General features: G+C 40.5%; 1 protein-coding gene across 4 annotated transcripts in view; it reads left to right on the forward strand.

Moving 5' to 3' along the window:
* Nucleotides 1-1,461: 1,461 nt before the first annotated feature.
* Nucleotides 1,462-12,795, forward strand: part of TANK (TRAF family member associated NFKB activator) — a 28,242-nt gene continuing 16,908 nt past the window's right edge. The window contains exons 1-5 of one of the 4 annotated variants that reach the window (XM_075710367.1): nt 1,462-1,498; nt 2,088-2,221; nt 6,025-6,171; nt 9,385-9,493; nt 10,343-10,455. In XM_075710367.1, coding sequence (XP_075566482.1) covers nt 6,073-6,171; nt 9,385-9,493; nt 10,343-10,455 — 321 coding nt within the window. In that variant the 5' untranslated portion in view covers nt 1,462-1,498; nt 2,088-2,221; nt 6,025-6,072. The other 3 variants (XM_075710368.1, XM_075710369.1, XM_075710370.1) reach the window with 3 other exon arrangements.

Consider the following 12,795-nt stretch of genomic DNA (forward strand, 5'->3'; position numbering starts at 1 on the left):
ATCTGAATTTAAGAATTGCAGGTTTTCAGTTACTAACTGAGATATCCATTACCATTTTAAGTGCAGAACTATTTGGCAAGACTGAATAAAAATAAAAAACGTAGAAATTAAAAACAAAACAATAGCCTCTTTTTGACTTTTTTTTAAGACCTGGTTGAATGAAACCTTGACTTGGATGTTTCTTGGATTGTCTCAAACACTGCCTCTAAAGAGGAAATTTAATCTCCCTTTCTTGGAAACATGTTAACGGAGCAAACCCTCTCTGAACCTTAAAAGTTCATTAGAACCTCAGTAGTTCATTAGAACTTCACCTGAAGTTCTTAAAAGTGGCTAACCAGGCAGTATACTTATTGGCTCATTAACCTGTCTGCCTGTAAGTCTTGTTAGTCTTAGTACAGGCCAAACAGACCAAAAGAGTTGTTAAAGGCTTAGCAGGAAAGGTAAATTGTAATAGAAATAACCTTCAAGAGTACAGAGAACAACGCCCGGCTACCCTTCCTGTGGCTATGTTTGAGCTCAGTCCTTGGGCTTCCAAGTGCACATGCCGGCGTAGGTAAGGTTGCCAGAGCTGAATGGCAGGTTCTGATCTGTGAGCGGGCAAAGGGAAAACTTCTGCTCTAGCAGAAGAAACACCACAGCCGGCTGTGTGGGTATGTTCGCTGGGGTTCAGAGACAGCCGAGGCTAATGCAAAATCTGTAATGCTTCTCTGCCGCTAGCTCTGTGACTCTACCCTCTGCAAGTATGTAAGAAACACCTCATTTTCTCCCATCAACTCCCACCCTCTTACAGACCTTCAGGAAAAAAGTTGTACTCATACATGTGACCTAAAGAGAGAAGGGCTTGTAGCAGTTACAAAATTAAAACTGTGCGTTTCCATTATATTCTCATCTGTAAAATTAATTGCCTGCATGAATTAAATGCAGGGGGGAAAAGCCACCTTGGTAACCTACAAAAGTAAAAGACCCTTTAGCCAGAAAGTACTCTGGGGATGAAAAGTATAATTACAAATATAAGTACCGTTATTTACAAATCATGCAGACCCATGGAAAGACTAAAATAGGAAGGGACCTGTGGAAGTCAGGAGCAGCACAGACCCTGCTTGAGGGGGGTGCCTGGCTGCAGCCAGGCAGAAAAGGCACCGCAAGGCAGCTGGAGGAGAGCCCGAGCACGCTCGTCCTTGCGCGGGGCCGCAGAGCCCAGCTCGGTGCTGCCGCGGCGGCGGGGCGGGCGGCGTGCCGGGGCGGCCAGCCCGGCGCTGCCCCCGCCTGGTAGCGGCTCCGGCGGCCCCGAGCCGAGCCGAGCCGAGCCGAGCCGAGCCGAGCCGAGCCGAGCCGAGCCGAGCCGAGCCGAGCCGAGCGGCGGGGCGGGCAGCGGCACGGCGCCCCGCCACAGGGCGGGGAGAGCACAACAGGAAGTCAGTTCTGGTTCCTGGGTTAAGGTGCTCGGGCAGGAGCGAGCGCCCTGTGCCGCAGCGGCCGTGGGCTCCGTGAGCCGCCCGTAAGTCTGAGTCGCTTTGAAAGCCGCTCCTCTCCCTTCCGCGGGGAGCGGCGGGCGCTCGGCCCGGGGGTCCGGGGTGCGGGCCGTGGCGCCTGGCGGCGGGCTCCCCGGCCGCCCTGCCCTCGGCCCCTCCGCGCTTCCGCCATCCGCTCCTAGGGACGCCGGTGCCCCCGCCGGCGGGAGCGGGGCGGGGGGCGCGTAGTCGGGGCGCGGAGGCGCCTCGGCTGCCTGCGGCAGGCCCGGGGCGGGTGCCCCCGCCACCGCCGCTCCGGGGGGGCCGCGGGCTCGCTCGCGGGTGGCGGCGGCGAGCGGAGGAGCAGACAGCGGCGGGCCGCCGGCGCTGGCGGGGGGCTCGGGGGTGTAAAGGCCCAGCCCTCCAGCGTCACCCTGTCTTTCCCTGAGTGCAGAGGGGCTGTCTGCGCTCCCAGCTGTAGCGCTGGTGTGGCATGGGGGGCTCCTGCTGGGCCTCCGAGCCTTCCCGCAGCCGGGCAAAGCAGGAATTGTGGTCATTGGACAAAAAAAAAAAAACACCAAAAAACCCCGAAAGTGCAGTGAGCTCTCAGTCTCTCACAAATGATTACCTCAACAGGTTTCCAGTTCCCAAGATGATGGCAGTGTAACTTGCAAAATATTCCCACTGAAGAAGCTGTTTTGAAAGCAGAAATATGTAGAGAAGTACTTGCTCCTGGATGGCATCTGTGCTCTCATATGAACCTGTGAGAGGTAGGCATGTGTGTTATGAATGTGTATATACACATGATTAGCTAAAACCTTATTTTTTCAGAATTCAAGGTGTTTCCTGAGGCACTATGAAAACTCAAAATGTGCCTCTTAATGCTCTGTGGAGCTGGGATTTCAGGATGTACACAGCAGTACGTTGCTAATCTTTGTGTTAGGGCTTTTTGGGCATTTGACTCGTAAAAGATCCATATTACTGCCTTTTTTTTTTTCCCCCCACCTATATCAGCAAAATGTTTCTTATTTGAAGCAAGTGTTTTAAGAGTATCTGCAGGTTTCATTGGGTTTGTTTACTTAAAAGTTTTTCTTACAACATTTGGTATACCCAGTTGTTTTCCAGTGTTCAAGTCTTTACTCAAAGATGAAATTCCTGTTCTCATTGCCATAGCTCTGGCAACACAACACTCACAGGTACTCACATTTGCAGGACGCCCTCATCAGACAAACTCTGGAGCTAATCTCTCTAATTCTGCCCCTATTAGAATAAATGCAGCATTTTGTATTGCTGCATCTGTTCTGACTACATATTGCTGTTAATAACTGTGAAGGTCTTCAGGATCTAAAGAATATCTAGCACGTCAGTTGCTGAAGATCAGGGTTGTCAGCTTTGGGCTGAGTATGTTTCAGTTGCTGTATGGATCCAGCATAACTAAGCCTGATTAAAATAGTGGGGATATTTGTTTGGGGGTTGGTTTGTTTTGGGGTTTTTTTTAATTTTAGGGTTGCTGGGTTTTTTCCTCCCTCCTAACTGGATGTAGCGAGAAGATTAAATGACAAGGAACAGTTGGCAAATTCCCTGATAAATATTGATGCCTACGGAGGAAAAGGAGGAAAAGGAGCCAGTTTTTCTAATCGCAAGGAGTTCTGGATATGAGATAGATAACATAAGAAGCAGTTACTTATTCCAGCAGCAGGCAATTCTGGGTGTGACTACAGAGTAGTTTAATCCAATCTAAATCTAGACTGCTGCAGTCCTGCCCACGGCTAGTCTCATGTTCCCACTGCCTCCTTGTGTTGGTAGTAGTGCTCCAGCAGCCTCGCAGTGAACTAGCTCCAGTTTTAATTTTGGGGTTGTTTTTTTAGGGGCCGCCTTGTTGCTTTTTTGAGGAAGTAGGGAGCTACTTGGGCATACTCAACTGTGTAGCATAGAAGTGCTAATACCAGTACAAGTGGCAAAAATACATGGCCAGAGATGGGGGAAGGCAGAAGTATCCTTTTCTGTGGCAGTGCAGACTTACATCACTGTTACATAACCATGACTTCGTGTTACAATTTCGAAACCAGTGCTGCCATTGAACACCAGAGTTCTGTCTGCCTTTTGCTGATGTTTTCTGCTCCTGTGCTGGCTTCTTTGTGTTATCATGCCATTTTAAGTGGTCTTATGTGGAGCTCATCTGCATTGAAAGTAACACGGCAAAAATACCTTAAGCTGGATTGGTTTGCTGATACAGTTTACAGGGAGGCTGCTTGTGCCTCACTGGGGGGTGAGGGGAAGGGTGAGATGGAAGCAGAAATGAGTGTCCAGGGTATGGAAGAATATAGGACCAATTCTTCTAGTTACATTTCCATCTTAAAGTGTCACTAGTAATGACTTATTGCCCCTTTCTTAGTGCACGGAGTCTGGATTTTAGGGAGCTACCAGTAAATTAGCTACCATTCTCCTGATTTTTCCCTACCAAGTAGAAAACCCGGTACAGTGCTGCAATTCTGCCTGTTGGATCAATTACTTTTGGTACCAGCAGTCCAGGTAAGAGCAGAACTCTTTCTTAATACTCCCACTCTCAATCAATCAGTAAGTAAAAGGCTGGAAGTTCATAAACAAATTTTAAATACTGTTTTTCAAATTGAGATTTGAATTTGCATGAATGAAATTAATGCCTTCATTTTCTATGAACTGTGAATCACATGGAGCTGAACCCCATTCCCTCTATTAGAAGCTGAACATAGTCTTTTAAATCCCATTGCACTCATTTATTGAAGTTACCTTTTATATGTACAGAATTGCCATTTACTAGGTAAATTGTGACCAGTGTCTCTGGAGAATTCCAGAAAAGTACAAAACCAACACTGGTGCAAACTCCGCAAGTTTTTACAGAATGTGAGAGCACACTTTCAGTCACTTTCAGCCATAACAATACCCTTCCGCAGTTTAGTACTCGCCCCTGCAGTCAGCTGTAATAGCTGACTCTATTTATTAAACTACATAAAACAGTCCTTCATTTGAAACTGAAAAAAAGCCTACCCATTTATTTAAAGATGTGCACCAGGTATTAGAATGAATATTTCAGTTAGTGGAGGGATAGTCTTTGGGGGGAGAAAGGGGGTGGATCAAGTAGCCTGTGTTACTAACTGCTTTGAGACAGTATGCGTGGACCTGAGATTATAAACTACTGAACTGGTATTGGGGAGGGAGAACCTTCATATGAAACAATCTAGGCACTTTACACAAAACTGACAAACTTGGATCTCGGTAATACTTGTTACATCAAAGGATCCCTAAATGATTTCAAGCTGTCAAAGAACTCACTTTGCCACTATTAAAGTACAGCCGTGCTGGAGTTGAGATACAATTGCTTTTGCAATACGCACATATCATTAAAATAAAGTTTGCAGGACAAAAAGGTGCAACGTGTATACAGTAGTCTGTTGCACCTTCTAGGAAAGTCGAACCGCATTTCTGTATTCAGGCTCTATGATATGGAAGATATTCAAGAGCAAGAAAACATTAATAAAAGCTTCAGGCTGCAATCCGTAGAATTTTGACCAGGGTCCAAACCAGGTTATCCTCATACCCTTCTTGCTTGGCTTATCCTCTTCTGACTGCACCGCTTTCCTTAATAGTATTTGTGGTTTATGCATAATCCCAGAAGGTGGTGGGGGATGATAGTGGCTGTCCATACTGTGAGGTAAGCATGCTTTAAATATCAGAAGAGATGTGAATTACTTGGGGTTTTTTTTTTCTTAATTTTTCTTACTTTGGTTTTAGACTTCACTAACCTGTCTTCTACTGTACTTACGTTATGATAAATTTTGATCTTAAAATTCATGTCATATATTACTATAGAAGCAAAGGGCCTGTGTTTGCAAAGTTCACTCTGTCTTGAAATTGAAGTCTGTGAAATTTAATAGTGTTGTAGTCATGTGTCAAAGTTCATGAGCTGTAGTTTCAGGAATTGTTTTTGAAATTGTTCACAAAGCGTAAAAAGTTGATAGTATTGTGTGAAAAGGCCTGAGTCTTGCTAATTCTTACTAGTTGGTATTACTGATTTTTAGATAAAAGATGTTTTAATTCACCTTGTGTTGCCATTTTCAGATATGGCATAGAATAGCACAGGTCCACGTGATGTAATGTTTTTGAGGTTTTATCTTTTTACTGCTTAATGACAAAAGCTTAGTTTTGTTTTGGTTTTTAATGCTGTTATTTCACAATTGAGTAAACATGAAACTGTTGGAAATGTCATAAAATCAGGGAACTGGTGATCTGCACCAATTTTAAGTCTCAGTCCTCAAACACTGTAATTACACATACATTTACACATTCAGTACATCCAGAATTTGATTCGGAGTTAACATGCTTTTATCTGGCTTTTGTTTAAACCTATCCCTGGCCATAAAATTAAATGGTGAGATGAGCAGAGCTATAGTTCAAACTATTATGTGAGTTATTGCTCAAACATGCTGCACATAGTACTTGAATTTGATATTAATACAAGTCATGTTATATGTGTTTTTAGTTACATACTTCTGGGTTTTAGCATTCTCCCTTTTCCCTTCTGATTACTTTTCAGGTCTGTTAACTTGACCATCTTTTCAGTGATGAAACAACATTGGGAATTATGGACAAAAATATCGGAGAGCAGCTTAACAAAGCTTATGAAGCCTATCGACAAGCATGCATGGATAGGGACCATGCTGTGAAAGAACTACAGCAAAAAGTATGTGTTGGGTTCTGAATTGTAGCTGTAAAGCCATCCTTCCCACCGAGGATTGTGGTACATGTAGATTTCAGTTTCACTTTAGCTATGCACACTTTCTGCATCTGTTGAAGTTGGAAATTGCTGTTATGAAACCAGGCCAGTACACTGCAGAGTAACTCATTAGGCTGTGAATGTAGTAGGTGGGTTTCAGGTTTTCGACCTTTAATTTTTTTGTAGTTTTGACGGTGAGAAGTGTTGTCTGTTTTGGAGGATTAATGAAGTCTTTTAATGTAAACAGCAAAGATGTATATAAAATTTACCTAGCTTCCTAGCTTTAATGAAGTACTTTTTGAAATTTAATTTGCTTTATTAAAAAATTACTTCTTAAATTATTAATGTAAATAGCTTAAATCATTTTTGTGTTAATAGGAAGATATGCCATATGAATTACTAGTTTACTTGATGTAAAGGTCAAAGACTCTAATATGTTAAGCACTGTGCAAACTATTAGGACAACAGAGTTTTTGTGTTGAAACATTTACAGCAAACTTGCCTTAAAATTATTAGAATAAGTATTGATTTTTTTAAACATAATCATCTGTACAATTATTCTTTAATTATGAAGTAACAGAAAGATTCTGGAGCCATTCTGACCAGGAAGGAGCAACTTTGAATTTTTACTTAGTCTGTTGTAGAATACATTACTTCAGCCAAAACTCTTCTAGGACTTCTCATCATGTAAGCCAGCATATTGCAAAGCTATTTGTTTTGGGCTTTGTCATACTAATTTTGTCATGTGTATTCTGCCCAGCAGTGGAACCTCTGTTATAGGAAAGCTTGAATGTTTTTGATGCTACAGGACTTTATGATACTTCTATAGAACTGGTAGGCTGGGACTTTGTTTGAGGGCACATGAACCATACTCGGTGTCAAGTAATGGAAGCAGCAGCAGAACTGGGAGCAGGGAAAGGTCTACTAGAGAATATTCTGGTATCTGGGCACAAGCTTGCCATCCCCTTGCATTGCAAAATAAACTAGCCAAGGCACTGCAGAACAGGTATAAAGTCAGTTATGTGTGCAATCATCCACTGTGCAGTCTATCTCCATTCATAGTCTGTTGCAGCAGTGCTGGTGCAAATCTGTAGTGTTTTCTGTACTTAAGCACAAGTAGTGTGTCAATACATTTTGTGCTGAAATTGCAACTAGCTTAACAAAAGGCAACACATTTTAGAATGTTTGGGAATCTTTTAAATTCTGTCTCTTATGATGAACAACTAATTATTTGAAGGAAAACCAGTCACATTAATACTCCTGGGTCATCTAACAGTACATGAAAGAAACTTCTGCCCAAGAAACAAGACATCAAGTACAAGGTCAAATAGCCCTTCTAAAGTCTATGGAAGAAAACCAGAGAAGTCTGTGAGATCATCAGTGTTAAGTGAACTAAATGCTTGCAAGATTTCTCTCTGCATTTTCTCTGGTTCAGAAATCAAAACCGAAAGCCTTTTATAAAGGATTACTACCATTTCAAATCTTTGTCCTAATCCAACTTTCAGTAGCTGGATTTCACGACTTCAAAAGAGAGCAAAGATATTTTTTCAAGAAGAGTTGATACTGTAATTAGTTGGGGGTTCTTTGTTTATGTTGTTTTTCAGGTTTTTTTAACCAAACTCCTGTTTTTTTAATTACCTTTGTACAGTGCTTTACTCTAGTAACTTCCTCTGTTCATTGTGTGGCCTTCACACATTGTTGGATTGTCCACCATTCTGTTGTTAACAGTTTACTACTTAAGTTACCAATAGGCCACTTGTTTTGCCAGTCTCTAGAGCTGGGAGCCATGTCAAGCACACAGAAGCCAGAGTCATCTCGGCCAGATGGTGTTTGATACAGATGGATGGTTGGTTGTCATGCAGATCTTCTAGTTGGTAACTTGTTGCTGCCATCTGACTCAAGGAATAATTTGTGCACACTGGCTGTCAAAAGCATCTTCTCTTCTGTCTGTTTTAGCTGTCATGTCTGTGCTCTGTACAGAAGTGTTGACAAGACATTGCTGTTGTACATTTTCAATTTGGTTCTCAGTGATTTTTCTGCTTCATGAGGTCTCTTATAGCTGCTGGAGTGTACTGCTCTTTGATCACTTTTTGTTTGTTTGTTTGTTTTTTTAAATAAACTCTCATAATACAACTACTACCTGGCCTTTTAAAATAAATTTTCCTTGTAGATTTTTTTTCTTGCCTGCTTTACAGACAAACACATTGGGCATTAGGGGGGTGTGGAATTCAAATGTGACTAAGATTTGAGAATTAGATAGCAGCATGGATAAAATATGAATAGATTTGAAAACAATGCCTAGTCTTGTTCCAGGTCATGACCTGTTCAGTAATAGACATATTCTTAATTTCAGAAAAATTCGGTGCATTCCTGTAAGTTTCCTTGCTGGGACTTCACAAGTTTTCTTGCTTGTTTTTAGCACTACCGTAACTGCAACATTAGGCATGTGCTAATGAAATAGTTTTTTAATATTAGCATCTTCCTGCCACCTGACCATTTGTTCAATTAACTGGCTGTCTAACAATATTTATACACTTTGGTGAAATGTGAGCAGTCTTATTAGGTTCTGTATGGCCTGTTTATAACATGAGGTGGAGTATGGCTAGATGAAGAATGGGGCTGCTTCCTTGCTTCCCCTCCCCACCCCTTGGTTCTCTAGGTTAGAAAAACAAGTCTACTACATTCAAAGGAACAGGCAAAACTCTGTTCATAGGCAATTAACGTTGTTTACAAAATATCTGTTGTATGGTATAAGCAATGTTGTTGTTTTCCATTTAAAATCTATCTTTTTGAAAGCCTATATTTATATAATTTATTTGTGAGAAAATATGGGAGAAGAAAATTACATCTTTCTGTAGATAAGCGAACTGACCAGCATTCTGAAGAATACTAAATTCTAATTTTAAACCTGATGAATCCTATACTTAAAAGTTATCCTACCCTTTACAACTGCCACAGCTGAAACAATTACTGAAAATCAGAATTTCTTTCCTATAGTACCATTTCTAATCAAGGCAGTCTCAAAAATATGATCTTGCCAAAGGTGACTGTAGTTGGGTTTTCACGCAGAGGTCCACAACTACAATTATCTGTAAAAATCAGAGCTGCTTTTTGTATGCCAAATAGGAGACCTCTAGTCAAAACGGAGTAAGATTAATGCTAATTAAATTATATTTGCAGACAGAAAACTACATGCAGCAAATACGTGAACAGCAGGAAAAGATAGAGCTTCAAAACAGCATTATTGCAAAACTGAAATCGCAGTTAGCTGCTCTGAATGCTAATAGAGGTATGTAGTCCAGTTTGCATGTTATTTCTTTTTATGCAGTGTTGCATTGATAAATAGTTCTGACTTCGTTGCTTCAGTTTTTACAATATACATCTCTCAAAGCAGTATCATACTTTTCTGTGAATGTGAGAGTTAACACGAATGTGCAGTTTCAAAATCTATTTATAAAATGCAACACTTCTGAGGTCTCTCTTTATCCTCTTCAAGAAATGGTGAGATTTTCTTTAGATGTAGAACCTGCTTACACTGAAGCCAAAAAAAGTTATGAAAATGCGGGTTCAAATAATTCACTAGGATTAAAAACAAAATTGTTACATATTAATTTTACAATTACCTGTTAATAAGTTTAGCTCAGGTTGTTCTCGATGTGAGTTCTATGGTTGTATGTGTTTTATGTTAGATGAGTCTTGTGATGCTAATCTTATTGGATAACCAAAGCTTTATGCAGGTAATTCTCTTTCAAATCAAATAGTCATTGATGGATAATTTTCCACTTTTTGATTGCATTACACAAATAAGAGAAGAGAGTCAAAGTAACCATGTGTTAATCTGCCATGCTCATTAAATATTTATTCACACTAGCCTAACACTCCTGGTTTTCATAAATACTAGCAAAATGGTTGGCTTTTATTTTTAAGAGTACATGTACATTCTTTATTGCTGTCTTAGTCTTGCATTGTCTCTAAGCACAGAATTGGGCTTGTCTTGCTTGTTCAGTATGAAGGCTTGCTCAAAGAAAATAAAGAAGTTAATATAAGCCTAGCTTCTTTTAATTTTGCTTGTACTTAGAAGCTGGCTGGGGAAAAATGCAGTGACAATCAGCTGCTTTTTTTTTTTTTTTTTTTTAAGGTAATACACATCCCTACATTCTGATGCATGAAGACATTGAAACCTCCAACTTATCTTTAAGCCAGCTCTCTGAAAAACTGAATGTAGCAAAGCAAAGAGAAAAACTCTTAAAGGTATGGTCGCCTGCAGTATGTTTGACATAAGATCACATTTGTGCTGTGATTATACTATGAGAACCTAAAGAGATAAGTGAGATTTTTACTGGTGCCTTTAAACTGCACTTCTAATACAAGATCCTCACCTGAAGTGCGTGAGTGTTGCGCCACTGTGGTCTGCTTAGGTGAACTAAGCATCTATCTTTGATCCTTCCCAGTGCAGTCACTGTTTGGCCATCGAACTCCCTAGAATAGTTTTGATCATAAAGTAGGAACTTCCTTGCTTATTTATTTCTTAACCTGACAAAACCAGTGGTCAAGAAGGGGCTTTCTCTTTCTCTGCCAAGAGCTTTTCACATTGCAACCAGTCTGTGTATTTTTGCAAGAAATTTTGCACTCAAAAAGTGATGGAGTGGAAAGTGAAATATCCATTGCTCTGGAGACACTGATTGTTTTTTTGTTTTTTTAAATATCCAGTTTTAATATGATGTCTCTTTTGCCTCTCTTCACTGAAGTAACACTGAGACTTTCACTACAGCCTGTTGAGAGTAAAGCAATAGTGCAGAATAGATGGGAAATACCTTGAATGGATTTTGCGTATTGAGCAAAGACTGGCAGAGATGCACAAAGTTGGATTGTTCTTGTCCTAAGTCATCCTACTGTGTTTTTTGAGAACTGTCTTGTAACATAAAATCTCTTATTTTTTGATATGAATCTCCATAGCAGGGACCCCGTAAGGGCCGTGAAAAGACCCTTATACGAAATCAGGCATTGGATTTAAAAAGAATTAATTCTGCTATTTGTTTCCTAAACCTGAGCTATAAACAAATTAATTATGCTAAATTCACAGAAATGCTTTTTTTTAATCAGAAATGTTAATTTAAAAATAATTTCGTTGGATTACTGATGCTTGGTTAATTATCCTGAAGGAATGTCATTTGAGACTAAGCCTTTGCCAACATTTTAAATGTACTGTTACCAAATGTTTATATACACTCCTTTTTTATTTTAAAAGAGTCTTTATATAATTTTTCTACACTAGAATCCGTAATCACAAGATGTCATTTCTTTCCTAATCTTTGCATTTATTTGGAGTACAACACAGCTGAAGGGTTAATTCTTTGATGGAACGTCTTTGCATATTTTTGCATTTCCCTGTCTTGAGTTGGATAAAAATTATGTTTTACAATTGCACATGGAGGCCTGGCCAAGTCTAATATTTCATACTCTTGTTTCTGAATGCTTGCTCAAGGACAATAGTTTTAAGTAACTTAGTTGTATAATGAGTAGGAGAAAGGAAGCTGTGTTATCTGCTCTTCTCATGGCAAAACACTGAGAAATTATGTGATGTATACAGAAGATTACAGGCAATGCATGAGAAGCTGGAGTCATTTCAGGGACTGTTTTCTTCATGGAATGTAAGCTATTTGTCTTTATCTGCATTTTATGTGTAGTCCATTATTGCAGTTACTTCTCAGTAATAGGTAGTTCATCTGGATTTTGTTTCATCTGTGCCATGAACAGAAATACTTCTGATATAACTTCATGCAGAATCAACTATCAACTATACAGCCTGTCTGTGCTTAAACCCAGGCACAGTGCTATACAAATAAGCCCCCCCTTTTTACAATACAAATCCACCCCCTTTTCAGAGGGGATCAGTAGAGTTCTGAACCCATGCAAAGTCAGGCTGACCCAGGCTAGTCTATGTTCCTGTTATTGGGAATGTAGTAGCTCTCTTAAGTGTTGAGAGCATGGAGCTTGAGGAAAACATGTTTGACTGGACCAAGGCTGGCTTCTGCAGAGGCACGTGGATATCTTTGCACCAGCCTTCCTATACAAGGAGCACCCTCACGTTTGGTGTTGTGCCTAGTAAGCTTCCACTAACCTGGCAAGAGTGATACAAAGATGTCCAGACAGCACAGCAGAAGTACACACACTTCTCTTAGCTCTGGCTGTCTTGGCCATGCTGTCCATGGGCTGGCTCTGAGTGGAGATACACAGCAGTCTCTGTACACAAGTCCTCATTTTATTGAATAAACTCAGGGGAGGAGAACGATATAACCCCAACTTCCTGTTGAAGATGATGGAAAATTAATTCTGTTGTGATAAATGCTTTATACGCTTTTATGGCAGCTGCCAATTTTTGCACTTTTTAAATGTAGAACTTTTGATGTATGATGGATAAAAAGGTAAACTGCATGGAATGACTGTATGGAACAATTTGGGGAAAATGAACAGCAGCAAATCACCAGGACCACATCAAGTTAACCTAAGAGTTCCCATTTCTCTGTCTTTCTGAATAAATGAAGTAAAAGTTAAAAAAAGAAAAAAAAAAAAAAAAGAGCTGATTCTTCA

The sequence above is a fragment of the Pelecanus crispus genome, chromosome 5 (assembly GCF_030463565.1).
Source record: "Pelecanus crispus isolate bPelCri1 chromosome 5, bPelCri1.pri, whole genome shotgun sequence".
Taxonomy (NCBI): domain Eukaryota; kingdom Metazoa; phylum Chordata; class Aves; order Pelecaniformes; family Pelecanidae; genus Pelecanus; species Pelecanus crispus.